Source organism: Ursus maritimus, unplaced genomic scaffold (assembly GCF_017311325.1).
Source record: "Ursus maritimus isolate PB19 unplaced genomic scaffold, ASM1731132v1 scaffold_3, whole genome shotgun sequence".
Lineage (NCBI taxonomy): Eukaryota > Metazoa > Chordata > Mammalia > Carnivora > Ursidae > Ursus > Ursus maritimus.
The window spans coordinates 32,015,261-32,031,535 of NW_024425563.1; the positions used below are offsets into that span (position 1 = coordinate 32,015,261).

The following is a 16,275-nucleotide window of genomic DNA, read 5'->3' on the forward strand; positions in this document are numbered from 1 at the left end:
TGAATAGAAGTGTTGAGAGCAAACATCTTTGTCTTGTTTCTGATGTTAGGAGGAAAGTATTCATTCTTTGACCATTAAGTATGATGTTAGCAATAAGGTTTTCCAGTTGAGGAAGTTCTCTTCTATTCCTACATTGCTAAGAATTTTATTAGATGTTGGATTTTGTAAAATACTTGTTCTGCGTTTATTGAGATAATCTGGTGGTTTTTCTTTTTTTGGTCAAATGTCACATGTCAAACCAATCTTGCATTCCCAGATAATTGTACTCAGTTATGATGTATTATCCTTTTTATGTATTTTTGGATTCTATTTGCCAAAATTTGTTGAGAATTTTTGCATCTATGCTCAGTTAAGATTATTGGTCTATAGTTTTCTTTCCTTGCAATGCCTCTTTCTAGTTTTTATTATTAGAGTAATTCTTGCTAATAGGATGAATTGGGAAGGATTCTTTCTGTTTCAGTTTACTGAAAAAATTTAAGTAGAATTGGTATTATGTTTTTTCATCAACTGTTTGGTGGAATTCACCAGTGAAGCCTTCTGGGCCTGCTGTTTTCTTTGTGGGAGGTTTTTATTTACTAATTTAATTTTTTATAAATCTAAGACTATTCAGGTTATTTTTTAGTGTGCTTAGGTAGTTTGAATCTTTTGAGAAATTTGTCCATTTCATCTAAGTTGTCTAATTTATTGGCAGAATTTGTTCATAATATTTCCTTATACTTTTAAACTGTGGAGAACCTGTATTGATGTCACCTCTCTTATTCATGATATTGGTAATTTGTGTCTTCTATTATCTTGATCAATTTGGTTATATGCTTGTCAATTTTATTGATTTTCTCCTCCTAATGAGGATCTAAATAAGGCGAAGGAGTATGCAATATGAAGGTCTAGGAAAAGGTGGAGGGAATAGCCTTTGCATAGTCCCTGGAAGGGAAAGAACTTTTCATTTTCAAAGAGAATAAACTCTTGAGTGGTCAAGAGCAGAAGCATGGAGAGCAATTATGAGGCTATTTCAATAATATACATCAGAGAAAGATGATGATGGCCTAGACTGCTTATAGTAGCTAACAAGATAGTGCAAAGTGGTTAAATTCAGAACATATTATGAAGGTAGAGCCAGCAGGACCAGCTGATGACTCCATATACAAGAGGCATAAATGGAGTCATGGAGAAGAGTCATAAATTACTCTTAGTCATAGGCCTGAGTTATGTGGTCAATGGTAGCTTTGTGAAATAGGGAGGACTAGAAGGAGCAGATCTGGGGTGTCACAGGGAAGGTGGGGTTAAGAAAAGGCATCAACATGTTTAATTTAGACTTAGTGGAGAATTTGAATGACTAGTTGACTCATAATTTTGTTCTATTGTATGTATTTTCCACGTTTTCTTCAATTATCCGGGCAATTCACTCTTTACTTTGCAAAGATTGTCTGGGTGAAGAAGCCATTATGTAGGAGATACTCAAGATAGAAGAGGCAATGCTTGACAGCTACCTTAGCATATAATTTCCAAGAAAACATTGAAATTGTAATATACTAGGAAATAGAAGAAAGAAGTGTGTGAATCTTTTTGTGCTAAATACATTAATGTGAAGTGATCAGATTCAGGATATATACCTTATGTTAACAAACCTTATAGAGAAATTTATAGGTTATATATGTAATGTGAGTTAACCAAGGTGAACTTCCTTAATGAGATTAAAATAGAATTCTGAAGTCACTTAATTTGTTGTTCTTTTGTGAAGTTCTTTGTATATAAATCAGATATTTGAGGCAACTCAGGAAGACTGAGCCCAGATGCCAGATCTCCTTTAAAACAGACCATGAGACTAAGTTCAGCCCACGTAGAACTAATAGAATCTTTCTGGTGTCCTTTGTAATTGAACCAGAAGCTGACCAACTTCCAGGAGGAAAGGGATTGAATCTCTATTTTGAGAAACGACACACTATAGGGAAACCACTGTGCTCTCTCAGAAAATAGTCTTAGAGTCTGGCTAAACTATTAAACTAATCTCTTTCTTGATTAGAGTATGACTTCAAGTCAGGGTGAAATTCTTTCAGACTTAAACTAAAATAAAATCATAATGGACTACATTAAGAAATAAGAGAAAATTTTAAACTTTTATTTTTATTAAATGTAATAAGCATTTAATAAGTATGAGCAATGCTGAGGGGACAGAGACCTTATTTGTGTCATTCATCATTATATGCCTTGAATAAGCATTGTGGGTACTCTGATATTTTTCTATATGAATATGTAAATTAATGAAATCTCATATTAGAAAGTATGGCTTGTTTAGTGATTTTTTTAAACACATGTCTTCACTAGAGGGTGCTGTGTAAGCATTCAATACTTTAAAAGTGTCTTCACATTTATTTGCTGGGAGATCGGATTTTTAAATCATCTGATTTATTAAAAGGTTTCATTTCCTTTGCTTTCAAAACAATACTTTGGTATCGGATATGAAATTCATGAAATTGAGTAGCTGTTAATGGCGGCATTAACACAGATGTTTCTTTTCTTCCTCCTCCTCAGGAGACTTATGACTCCAATCATGTATGCTGCCCGAGATGGTCATCCTCAGGTTGTTGCTCTCCTTGTTGCTCATGGAGCCGAAGTTAATACCCAGGATGAGAATGGTTATACTGTGAGAACTGACTGCACAATGTTCCTTTTTATATCCTGTCATTATCAGTAGTCCACAAAAAAGTTTTTAAGAAGTAAAAATTACAGAGGGGCTGGGTTATAATAGCTGTTTGGTGAAGAAAACAGCTGAAATGGAAAAAAAAAGGAAGGATCTGACTCTTTTTGTCCTTACCCTTGACACAAGAAGCTGCAGCACACAACAAAGCCTGGGTTCTGGAGAATTCGTTTTTACAGAAAACAGTTCAGTGATTAGCAGATAAATTATTTCATTCTATAACATCACTTGACTATGTAAAACGTTATTTGGTTTTATAAAATCAGTGAGCACTGGCAGTCTGCTTTGCAATTACAACTTTGGAAATATGTTTACATTATATTGTAAAATGAAGAGATTGCATCATTCTGTTAATTAACCATGTTCACTTTTTTATTGTGCCATAAATACTGTTGAAAAGTTTTCCTTTCTGTCTCATATACACTCCCTCTCTTTAAACAATCTTCTTTTTCCCCACTTACAGGCTTTAACATGGGCAGCACGTCAGGGTCATAAAAATGTAGTTTTGAAGTTGCTTGAACTTGGAGCTAATAAAATGCTACAGACCAAAGATGGAAAGACACCAAGTGAGATTGCAAAAAGAAATAAACATCTAGAGGTATCCTATCTATTAATTTTTCTATGGCATGTTACATTATTATTTCAGAAATTTTGTATTATTTTGTTAGAACTTACAACTGTCATAATAGTGTATCTGGCTACTATTAAATGTTTAAATATCTAATTTTCTTTTGGCCAGGTAATGAAAACTTTATTTTACTAGAGTATTCATTTTTACTAAATAAGAGGCATTTATAATGTGGTAATTTAAAAGCTATATAAAGAAATAATAAAGTCTTATTCTGGCCCTAGAAATAAAATTATAATAGACCATTTAACAATTCAAACTGGTCCAGACTTTTAAAAATTAACTAGTGTTTTGAGAAAGCTAGTAAAATGCCAAAATTTGAATGTGTAATTATAATGTTGTTTTTTAATTTTAATTAATACATATTAAATATTTTAAAAATTAAATCCTTTAAGCTACATTTACTCCTATACATGTGACAAGGTATATAATAAAGATAACATACTTGGGTAGATGATCTACTGTCATTCACATATAAAGTCAATAATAAATATTTGCCATACATTAAATCACTTTACTGATATAAACTTTTAGTCTGAATATTAAAGTTTTTGGCCAAAGGCCTATAATTTCTAAGCAAGGATCAAATACAGTATAACAGTAAAACTAACATACAGTTCAAGAGCATCTAAACCTGAGTTTCTGAATTTGGAAGCATGTAGCATTCCAGAAGTTCCATTACATAATCAGACCATGCCACTTTTACTTCATGGAAAATAACGTTTTCTATTTTTTAATCAATCTGATAAACATGTCTCTCATTTTCTAACTCAAATCTTCATTTCCACAATTATTCTAGAGTAGTTACTAATTACGAACGCCCTGTGAAACTTCAAAAAGAAATCTACCATTTTTCTTCTAAGCTTTGAAAATTTGGAAACTTCTAATGAGTTTACTGCATTATTAAATTTAGGATAGATGACACTGAATTTGACATATTAAGAAACTTATGAACATCAAAGATTATTTTGTGTCATAAATTGTTTTTTAAAGAGATTTGATTTTGTTTTCTGGCTGATTATGTGACATAACCCTAACTTACAGAAAAGTTAGATTCTAAGTCTAAGTGATAGTATATAATAATATTACCTATATTTGAATGACTTGTTAACTTTTTGCAGATCTTCAATTTTCTTTCTTTAACTTTAAATCCATTGGAGGGAAAGCTTCAACAGCTAACTAAAGAAGAGACTATTTGTAAACTACTGACAACAGATTCTGATAAAGAAAAAGATCACATATTTAGGTAAATAACATGTTTTCATTCAACAAAATACCTATAAATAAGTAAGAAATATGCACGTTTTTAGGGGCGCCTGGGTGGCACAGCAGTTAAGCGTCTGCCTTCGGCTCAGGGCATGATCCCAGCGTTCTGGGATCGAGTCCCACATCAGGCTCCTCCATTGTGAGCCTGCTTCTTCCTCTCCCACTCCCCCTGCTTGTGTTCCCTCTCTCGCTGGCTGTCTCTATCTCTGTCAAATAAATAAATAAAATCTTTAAAAAAAAATATGCAGGTTTTTAGAAGTTTTAGTAAATGTGATGACATTTAAAATATATTTTACACTTTCACAAGCATTTTAAATATCACTGAGAACTGTCTACATTTTAAATGCTTTTTTCTCCAGAATTTTAGAAAAACTTTATATATGTGTACTAACAGTAATGAGAATAAATTCGGACTTTAAATAAAATATCAACAATGAAATTTATTTCCAAAAATGTCCAAGATTATATTTTTATTAGTGTTCAAACTAGACTGCATCTTGCTTTCTAATTCTTTTTAGATTTCTGATTTTATAAGCTAAAATTAAAAATACATTTTTTACTGAACACAGTTCAGTACATGGCCACAAAATTATTCTCTGCTTACCATATTTAAAATTATTAAATATTTACTTCCTACAATTAAAGAGATTTTCATATATAGAGACCTTGCAAGGAACGTACATAAAAGCAACTAATTTCATTCTCAGGAAAGATGAGCTACATTTTACTGTCATCATTTTCTGTGTTTACTTAATCTTCACTCAAGAAACCTTCCTTATTTCTTTGATATAACATAAGTCTAGTGTGCACATTTGTAACTGTGTTCTATATAGATTCATTCTTATTCTTTCTGTATTATAAATATATGTTGATTATGCATTTATAGTCTGTTCTGAAACTGACATTGCTATAAATATGTATAGTTCATATACAGCATTTGGAGATCTGGAAATATTTTTACATGGTCTTGGACTTGAACATATGACAGATTTATTAAAGGTAAGATTTTGTGTGAGCTACAGTGAGTTACATATGTATGTTTTTCTGTTAACTAAATATTAATTCATAAGCATGCTGATATAAAAGTGCCAAGTGTACTTTTCTCCATAATTTGTAGTAGATCCCATTTTAAACTTAAAAACATTTGAAAAATGTGTTATTCTAGAAATTTATATAAATTTGAATCTGGCTGGAATAAACAGCTTTTACTCACTGCCTGAAACTTCATAGAACTCCTCCTTGTACATTTAAGCCCTTAGTTTGTTTTCACAGTTGATCTTCCCATATAGAATATTAGAAGCATGACTTTCAGTCAAACAAATCTGGTATCAGATTCTTGCCTAATGATTAACTGAAATATGTTACTTAAATCTCTTTTTCTCATAAGGATGAGAATACCTAGTTTAGGATTGTCATAGAGATTAAATTAGATCATATGCCTAGCATTGTTATAGATACTTTAGGTATGTATTATGGGGTTTGAATAGATGACAGTTATCAGCCATTCAGCTGATATGAAGCAGTAAAACACTATTTAAGATAGGCTCTCTTTAGGAATATGCACATTCTGTTTAGGTAGTTCAGAATTGTACTTCATTGTACAATCTAGAAACTTCTTCCTATTTGAGAAATAGTGAGTAAAACTAAATGTTATTGATTGTGTAACATGCAGTTAGAAACTTAAAATATTCATAAAATATAATTTCTGTCAAATTTTATAAAGCTGTCTTTTATGTGAGCAAATATAAGTTATTATGATTTTCTTTGAATCTGGGAAACTGGCTATGTTTGTACTTTTTAAGGTACGTATTACGACACTCTACTGTCTACCCAGTAGTGTAGTTCTGTACCTGCATATCCTATCCTCTTTTAGAACTGAAAGTTGTCAAGGAGGGCAGCATGTAACTGACTAATTTATGACACTTGTCTACTTCCCTTTCTAAAGTTTGACTTATATTGAAAGGTGGAATTTTTTTTTCTTTTCTACAGGAAAGGGATATAACCTTAAGACACCTTTTGACCATGAGGAAAGATGAATTTACAAAGGTTAGTATCAGCTTCAAAAACTCCAGACATTATTTCATATTTTAAAAAATTCTGGATGCTTTTATTTTCTGTTTTAAAAATCCTAGGGGTAAAGACTGTAAATGATCTTTTGCTAGGTTTTTCATTAGATATGATTACGGATAACCATATTTAAAATCTTCTGTTATAGTATTAAGTTCCTTTAAGAACATTTAAAGACTTAGAGTTGGTTTTTTTTCTTTAATCATGACATCTCAACTAAAACTGGTGCTTCATTTCTTAATTGAAATAGTTTTGTAAAACAGCTTAGAAATGAGGTGGCTTTTGTGTACATAGGTATGCATATGTGTCATCCAAATACTGCCTTTTGCTAGGTTCTCAAAAAGACCAAGACCTATTATTTTGTCATCTAGGATTATTAAGTAACAATTTGAAAATAAGCTTGGGAAATATTAGAGATCCTTTAATAGAATACCTAAAAAGTAATAATCTTCCTCCATGAATACACTGGCGACTTGAAATCTTCAGTATTACTACTGAAGTCAAAATACACATACTACTTAGCTAAATCCAGGAGAGGAAATTTAGTTAACACTAAAGGTAAAGACAAAGGAAGACAATCTTCATTTAATCACTGATAATATTTTAAATAATACTTTGAAGGAAAAATTGTTTTACTGTGGTGGTTTTGGAAATTTTAGTATCTAGTAATTTGCTTTTAGAATCCCAGTTTTTCAAAAAATTGGCTATAGTCACTATATATCTAAACATTTTAATGATGTAACCTTGTCAGAGTTAAAAGCAAACCATCTATTTTTCATTGTGTTTATTTTTCTCATATGTATTTGTTTTTTCAAGATGTGAATTAATCAAGTAGAAAACTTCTTTTATAATATTGAATATTAAATTACCCAAGTATGACTGTCCTGTTGCACCTTAAAATTATTTCTACTTAGAATGGAATTACCAGTAGAGATCAGCAGAAAATTCTGGCTGCTCTTAAAGAACTAGAAGTAGAAGATATAAAATTTGGAGAATTACCTGAAGTGGCAAAGTTGGAAATCAGGTAAAATTAACATTAATATTGTTTAGAATCAGCTGTTCTTAAAAAAGAACTAAAAAGTTTAATTTTGATAGTTTCTGAGTCTTTTTACTTGATACTGTCATTTTCCCAAGGAAATGGATAGTTCATTTTACAATATATTGTATTCTGAAGTGGGGGGTACTTTATAACATCAATTTTTATAAAGTCATTTACCAAAAAGCAAAACAAGGCATCTTCTTGTTAACTCACTTAGAAACATTCTTTTATTTTTTCATTGCATTTTGTTAAATGAACTATATAAGATCTCATGCTTTTTGTAGTATAGCTCTTACTCTCTTTAAATCATTTCAAGAGTCAGGTTGAAAATTCAGAGTAGTAATTTTTTCACTTAGGGCAATAAGAAAGTATTTGCAGTGTAGCTCAGCTCTATTTTCATCCTTACTCTTTAAGGAATTATGTTGTCAATATATAAAGTTCGGTTTCAATATTATAAACTTGTCAAGCACTGATTATTAGTAATATTAGTAACTTAAAGCCTATTTTAAAAATAATTGTATTTGATTTTATTAATATTTTGTGGGGCAGTAAATTGCTTTAACTTCCTAAGTGAAATAATTATAGAATCACAGGAAATTGCAAAGAGATGTACAGGGAAGTCCCATGCATTCTTTACTCTGTCTCGCCCAGTTTTAACGTCTTGTATAACTATAGTACAATAGTAAAGCCAGAAAACTGACATGTGTGATACAATCCACAGAGCTTATTTGTAGTGCACCAGTTAAACATGTGTTCAATTTGTATGTGTATGTATAGCTTTATTCAGTTTTATTGCGTGTGTATCTTCACGTAACCACTGCCACAGTCAGTATACTTCACATACCATGACCATAAAGCTCCCTCACACTGCTCCCTTATAGCCACACCCATCCCCCCAATCCCTAACAACCAATAATTTGTTATCCATCTTGGTGATGATATCATTCATGAATGTTACCTAAATGGAATCATACAGTATGTATCCTTTTTTTATTGGCTTTTTTCACTCATCCAAATTCTCTTGAGGTTCATCCAAGTTCTGTCTTATAAAATGTACTCACAAAAGAAGTACTATCAGCACTAATGTATCCTATCTAAAAGTAACATTGCAACTATAATAAACAGGAATTAAACAAATAAATGATAGATTTCCACAACATCTTAGGATTTAGTTTTCCATGGGATAATAGATGACCCAGATTTCTCTAAAAAGCTTATTGCAAAATTAAATTATTTCTCTTTATCTTTTTCCTTATAACAAGATGATCTGTATTCAAAATAATGCCTCATCATCGTTTCAAAATACATTATAACTCTTAAATATCTAAATACTTTTAAATATTTAAAAGGATTTCAGTTGTGAGAACTTAAAATCAGCAAAACTTCTTCAATCTGTTACTTTCCTTAATTTTTTTAACTTGTCTCTGTGAAGGAATATTCTAAGTTCTATGTGACTAAATTGGAAATTAAAATTTTTAATGTAACTTATTTATATGATGGCACAGTCGCCTGTAAGAATTTACTCTGTGGAATAATAGACTTAAAGAATGTGCAGAATCCTGAATGGTTCACTTTATTAAAACTGCTGAATTTTTTAAAAAATATAACTGGCAGACATATATTCCAGGAATTTGACCTTGTTATTAAATCACAGACTTTGTTTACATGCTGTTATGAAAAAGGTTTTACTTCCCATTTGTTCAAAGTCATTCTTTAAAGAAGAATTAGTCATTAAGTCATAAGAAAACTAACAGCAGGAAAAGTTGAACTGATTGATTATAATCTTCTGGTAATGTGACTTCAACAATCTAGCTACTGATTTATTTTGTGATACTTCCTTTCTATGTGTTAAATTTTCTAAAATAGTCTGTTACAAAAACACATATGCACAGGACATTTACTTTTTTCTACACTTAACTTAGCCTTACTATGTTTGCAGAATTAGAGAATGCAATTTAAAAATAATAACTATTTCATTACTACCTTCAGATATTTTGAACCGAAATAGTAAGCTTTCATCCATATCTTGACATTTTCAACAGTTTCTGTCCAGACCTTTTCTCTGACATTTACTCGAATATATCAAAGGTATCTCAAAACTGTGTCCATTAAGGAAATACTATTTCTCCTCCAAAAAGAAAAAGATACAGAATTTTATGTAAAAATATATTGTTCACATCTATTATTTATAAACATTCTAAAATTGGAAACTCTAAATATTTAACATCAGGGGAATGGTTGAATTACATTGCATTAATATATTCTATTCTGTCCTTCAAATTATTTTAAGACTTAATGTCATGAAAAAATACTCATAATAAGTATAAAAGGCAAATATAAAATGGAGTGTGAGGTATAATACCAGTTGTATATATGCATATGAAAAATACTGGAAGAAAATGTGTGCTATAAGAAAATATTCTGGAAGAAAATAGTACTAGTCATTATCTTTACGTGGTAAGAGTAGTGGTAATTTTAATTTTTCAGATATTTTTATTTTTTATTTGAAGGACCTTTATTTAAGGTATAAATTTTATCCCAATACTTGAGTTCACATTTTTAAAACATGGCCTTTTGTTGTAGTTAGTTTACACCATGTCATGCTGCAGTAAGAAATAATTTGTCACCCCATGCTTCTTTTTAATCCATCCCAATTAAAAATAAATTAAAATAAGATAAATAAAAATAAAAGCACTACACTTAAAAAAAGAAATAACTTCTAAATCTAAATGATTTATAATAACTTCTAAATCTAAATGATTTATAATAACAAAATTTGAGTACCTGTATCATGGCTGTACCTGAAGTGGATCTCCTTCTTGTTGTTATTCTGAGAACAGGCTGGAGAAACAACCCTACCCAGGACATGTTGCTCATATAGCACAGGGAAAAGAGAGATATATTCTAACAGCAGGTATACTGTACAGCTCTGGGGTGGGGAGTGGGCAGCCATTCACATAGTATGTGATGAATGCATACTACAGAGTTGTGATTTTTTACAACGTACCTATCAATATTCGGTGGCCCTGAAAATTATGCATCACAAGAAAAGTATGCATTTTCCTTTTATTCATTAACACTGTGTAAATTTATATTCAAGTACCATCTCTGTGAAGCATTAAGAATTCTCTAATCCCATTATACTGAGTTCATTATCTCTGAGTTTTAGATGTCTCAGCTATAAGCTAATGTTAACATCTACCTTATAGGAGTTGTTGGGAGGAATTAAAAGAATGATAAATGTAAAATAACCAATGCAGTGTCTTCATGTAATAGATACTCAAATATTGGTACTTTTGTATTCCTTCTTTATATGTCTCTTTGAATAATGAGATTATAATTGTATGTCTGCCTTTTCATGCTGAAGCTTGAGACCCTCAAGATTGGAGACTTGTTTTCTTTGTATACCCAATGTCTATTTCATAGTTAATACATATTAGCTATTCTATAAATATTTTTAAAGAATCTAGTAAATATTATGACTAGACATTGAGTAACTAACCCAGTAGAATGAAGTAAATTGCTCATATTAGTGATTCCTATTTGTTTGTTTCCTCTCTTTAGTGGTGATGAGTTCCTCAACTTTCTTCTGAAATTAAACAAACAGTGTGGCCATTTAATAACAGCTGTACAGAATATCATTACTGAGTTGCCTGTAAATTCTCACAAGGTATTCTATAAAAGTTAAGAAAAGTATGAGTGCTGAAGAACATTCCAGATAAGTTAATGACAGTTCTCTAAACAGTGATGTAGTAAAGTTATATCTTTCATCTACAAAATTGCATAAAATGTAAATAAGTCAATATGTTTAATTATTACTCTTTTATATACTAATTAATTGGAAAGCTGTGCTCTAGTTCTCAGGAAAAGGAAAATGAGTCAGACCAAAAATTAAACTGATTTGTGTATTGAACTTAACATTTGTTCTTAAAGGCAATATAGTTGTTTAAAATATAAAGTGACAGGAGACCTAAGTGAAAGTTGAAACAAAACAATGTGTTGAGTGTTATTAAAAACCATATCAATATAGGGTTTTTTAATGAAGGAAAAGTTAAATAGAGAAAGTGTAAGTGACCTGTAAAAGCAAACTTTTTTATAGAGTTTTTCATGTGATTTGGCTTTAGCTATTTGTTTATAGTGAAAAATTTTTAATGCATTTGTTTTCCTCTGATTTTTATATAACACTAATATAGGAGTCATATCATTCTTAAAACCTTCATGAATTTATTTGTTCACCATAAATTTTATTATTACTAAATATTTGTCTCCATAAAGTCATACCTACATATATTTAGTAAATGTATTTAGGAAACTGATGTGACGATATAAAATCACTAACTTCTTTTTGGTGTCAGAATTTATCCTGAACAAAAAATGCTTTTCAGTTACATAATTTAATGGGTGAGAATACTGTATAATTTTTGTAGATATAAAGTTGTAAAAAGTCATTTCCCATTCTTTAAGAAAATGTAACTTTTGAAAATATTCACAGATAGTACTAGAATGGGCTTCTCCCCAGAATTTTACTTCAGTTTGTGAAGAACTGGTTAGTAATGTTGAAGATTTGAGTGAAGAGGTCTGCAAACTAAAAGACTTAATTCAGAAGGTATTTATTTTAAATATTTAAAAAGGGGAAAATGATGTACTAATAATATGTCAGATGATGAAGCAGTTCTGACAAGAGCAACTTAAGCTCCCACTAAACAAGTGGGAAAAGGAAGGAAGGAAGGAAGAAATAAATATAAGAAACAAACTTTGTGGGTCATTATAGGAATGCAGACTAAAAGAACAAGATCTATCAATTTCAACTTTTAAATTAGCAAGGTAGAATGCATCACCCTACCCATTACTGGTTATTCACCAAGCTGCTATTTTCATGTGAGACTGGTGTCACAACCCCTTTCAGAAATAGTTTGGCAAGATGTGCCAAGGACCATAAAAATATTTGTATCTTTCAATAGTACATTTCAATAGTACATTTTAATGATTCCAAAATTGTATGTGCCATAATGTCCTACACCAGGAGAATGATTTAACGGATTATGGTACACCCATTTGTTATAATGATATGCAGCCAAAAAAAAATAATGAAAGTCAAGTATCAATTTGTTAAAGATGTGAAGTTATATTTGTAAAATTTACTTACATATAAATATGCAGATGAAAAATTATGAAAATGATGTTTATCAGTTCTGTTGATGAGATAGATTTTTAGATGAAATATTCTATTTTCTAGACTTTCTTAAAGAGTGTGGGCTTTTTTGGTGTTGTTTCTGTATTCATATAGAACTATATATCTGGATTTAAGGACAGATGATATTCCCCCCCTTTAAGAAAATTGACTATGGGGCGTCTGGGTGGCTCAGTCGGTTAAGCGTCTGCCTTCAGCCCGGGTCATGATCTCGGGGTCCTGGGATCAAGTCCCATGTTGGGCTCCCTGCTCAGTGGGGAGTCTGCCTCTCACTCCCCCTGTGTGCTCTCCCTCTCTTAATGAGTAAGATCTTTTTAAAAAAAGAAAAGGAAAATTGGCTATAACAAGATCTAAGTCAATAGGGAACTCTGTTGAATATAGGTAATAAAGGAAAACACTTTCATTTGACTCAAGAACGCACTTCTGAGTTCTCTTAGTCTATTTAATAAATACCTTTGGTATCTATAATCTTTTTTTGAAATAGCTGAAGTGAATGTTAGATGATGCATTTAATTTGTATAGCTTCAACCCGTAAGTCATTTGATATTTTCATTAATATTTTATCAAAAAAAGTTCTTCTCAAAATCAACTTTATACATACATGTTCCAGGTAATTTGTCATCCTAGCTATTAATATGTGTCAATTAAAAGGAGTCTTTAAGAAGTGAACAGAAAATTGTGAAGTAAATTTTACAAAATAATAAGGGAATAAATAAATTTTAAATGGGGCAAATGAGCAGTGTATCTCAAAATTCTTGTAGAAGATACCTCCTTTCTAGAGAAAGAGGCATCTTAGAAGTTGTATTATCTCTGACATTTATTCGTTCACAGGCCTAAGAGTGCCTGCTGTATGTCAGGCAGCTGCGCTACCCGTTAGTCTCCTAACTACAGTCCTTCCACTTTTGTGTTCCTTTAACCCACACCACTCCTCAAACAAACCTTCTTGTACAAACATCTGATTTTCTATTTTCTGAACTTGTTGACAACATGAAAATTATAACACCACTCATCTTCACTCCCTTCATCATCTTGAAGAAGTGAAGAAAAATGGTATTGATTTTACTTAGCATGGTATTTTTCATGAAGATCCCGGAGAAATTTGGAAGGACTATGTAAGGATACTTCCTGCAAAGCATCATCCTTTAATGTTTATAGTGTAGGAAATTCCCCCAAGACATCTTTTCCTCAGGATTGGTAATTATTTGGTTTCTCCAAAATGAACTAAAAACATTTGGGGAGGGGGAAAGAAGCCTGAGATGAAATTAGAGAAGACAGGTTTTTCCTAAAGGAATGAAATTACGAAACACTACTCTAGGGGTGACTTTGACTCTAAAACATAAATAATTCAGTCAGGTACTGATATTTAATAATGTGTACCTATAAGGAGAAATTTTAGCTTTCCTTAGCTAAACAAAGTCTTTTTTCTATGGCCTTCTCTACCCTGAATTTATAATTTCTATATAAGAACCAAACTTGAAAATACATTTATTGGTTTATAATAATGGCAGATACAGTTCTTTGCTCAGGAAAGTCTTAACTTTTAAGCAAGCTATTACATTGGTTTTTCTGGCTTAGTCTAAAGTAGTAATCACCATAGTGAGATTTGATTTAGAGAGCTGTGAAGGCTTCCAGATTTGGGAGTATGCTATTATGCCTGTTTAGCTTATGATACTTGTTTACCAATAATAACTGAAGCAAATTTAAAAAAAATATGAGTTACCATAGATAAGTGTATGGAGGTAACAAAGAGAGAGGGTAGGAGAGGTCAAGGCTAGACTTAGCACCACATCACTCTCTTTCATAGCAACACACTGACAGGCTCCTGTCAGAAAGGGTCATTCTAAATAATTGGTTAATAAAAGGAATGGCTGTCTCAGGATTCAGTAAATGGAGCATCAGTGTCAAAAAGGAATCTGTTACTGAATGAAGCCATTTGGAAGTTAGGCCAAGAATACAGTATTAATGAGATTGGCATTGAAGTCTGTTTTCTGCTGTAAATTTAAAATTAATTTTGCAGGCCTTTTAAATTAAATATTTACACTGTAGATTTTAGATGTAGTTATTCTTGCTAATGTTGAAAATATTTATGTCACCACTCCAGCCCAGGATGTTTCTAGTATATATCACTCTATAAATGTGCCTGATTTCTTTTTATCTTTTGAAGATCTTTTGGCTTCTGCTCATTCTCCCTCTTCTGCCCCTCCCCCATCAACTGTCTCTCTCCCCTTTCTCTCTCTCTCATACACATACACAGAACCCACACACACAGTTGGGGGGGGCCTTCTTTAGCAACGGAGTTCTATATGTGAGTATTTAGAAACTGACTGAGCCATGTACTTTCATTGCTGAGAAGTCCTAAAAGAACCACTCAAGTTTTTGTTAGTATTTGTTCCTACAGTTATATTTAAATAAAGGATTAAACTTCTAGCAGTAGCCTCAAATCTTCTAGTTTTTGTTAAATTTCATGTATTGTAGGTATACTATGAGGATGGTTCACTTTTTTGTAAGAAATCATTTGATGTTTATAGAAGGAAAAATAACAATTGTCATTGGTTGTAGGTAAAAGCAGAAACATTCAAGGAACTTTATCTCCTGATACAAAAAACATGATTTTAAAATGTAATAAACTATGAAAGCATTTATTCTTAATGTGAAACTAATTTACCGTGATAGGATCCTATGGAAAAAAAGACTGTCTTTTAAGACATATTTGTTCACTTTAAATCTTCCATGGGAATCTTACATTGGCTGCCTCTACATCAACTGAATTAACATGGATATTATATTTTAAAAATCAAAGGTATTTTCAGTGTACTGTACATTAACTGTTTTCATTTTCTCATACTAAATATTAGTTGCAAAATGAGCGAGAAAACGATCCAACTCACATACCATTAATGGAAGAAGTATCTACATGGAATAGTAGAATTTTGAAGAGGACGGCTATTACAGTATGCGGATTTGGGTTCCTTCTTTTTGTTTGCAAGCTAACCTTCCAGAGAAAATAACCCTAATATTGGTTTTGAATATTGTATGTATAATTCAAATTACCTACAAATGTTGCTTTTAACTATTTGTGGTACAGTATAACTACATTATTTGCTGATACTCCATAGGAGAAATTATGATAGCATAGAGCAGAAGTTTCTTTAGAAAGTGGTTTGTCAGTTTGAGCTAAAAGCATAATTTGTTATATTTTTATGTTAATTTTGATCAAGCAGTAAATTATAAGTGATTCTTAAGTTTGATTCTATGATTCTAAATCACATTCAAAATAAAAGTTTTATCTAATATTCTTTGACATATAAAAACAGTGTGTTCCTGACTCTTAACTATAGAGAACAAACTGGTGGCTACCAGAGGGGATGTGTGTGGGAGATAAGGGAAAT

At 31.3% G+C, this 16,275-nt stretch overlaps 1 protein-coding gene across 2 annotated transcripts in view; it reads left to right on the top strand.

The window, feature by feature from the left end:
* The window catches only part of ASZ1 (ankyrin repeat, SAM and basic leucine zipper domain containing 1), a 48,951-nt gene extending 33,057 nt beyond the window's left edge, over window positions 1-15,894 (top strand). The window contains exons 5-13 of one of the 2 annotated variants that reach the window (XM_008705798.1): window positions 2,530-2,641; window positions 3,159-3,293; window positions 4,445-4,569; window positions 5,513-5,588; window positions 6,579-6,635; window positions 7,571-7,680; window positions 11,260-11,365; window positions 12,188-12,301; window positions 15,742-15,894. In XM_008705798.1, coding sequence (XP_008704020.1) covers window positions 2,530-2,641; window positions 3,159-3,293; window positions 4,445-4,569; window positions 5,513-5,588; window positions 6,579-6,635; window positions 7,571-7,680; window positions 11,260-11,365; window positions 12,188-12,301; window positions 15,742-15,894 — 988 coding nt within the window. The remainder of the gene's footprint in view (window positions 1-2,529; window positions 2,642-3,158; window positions 3,294-4,444; window positions 4,570-5,512; window positions 5,589-6,578; window positions 6,636-7,570; window positions 7,681-11,259; window positions 11,366-12,187; window positions 12,302-15,741) is intronic. The other variant, XM_040644071.1, reaches the window with a different exon arrangement.
* The last annotated feature ends 381 nt before the right edge of the window (window positions 15,895-16,275 follow it).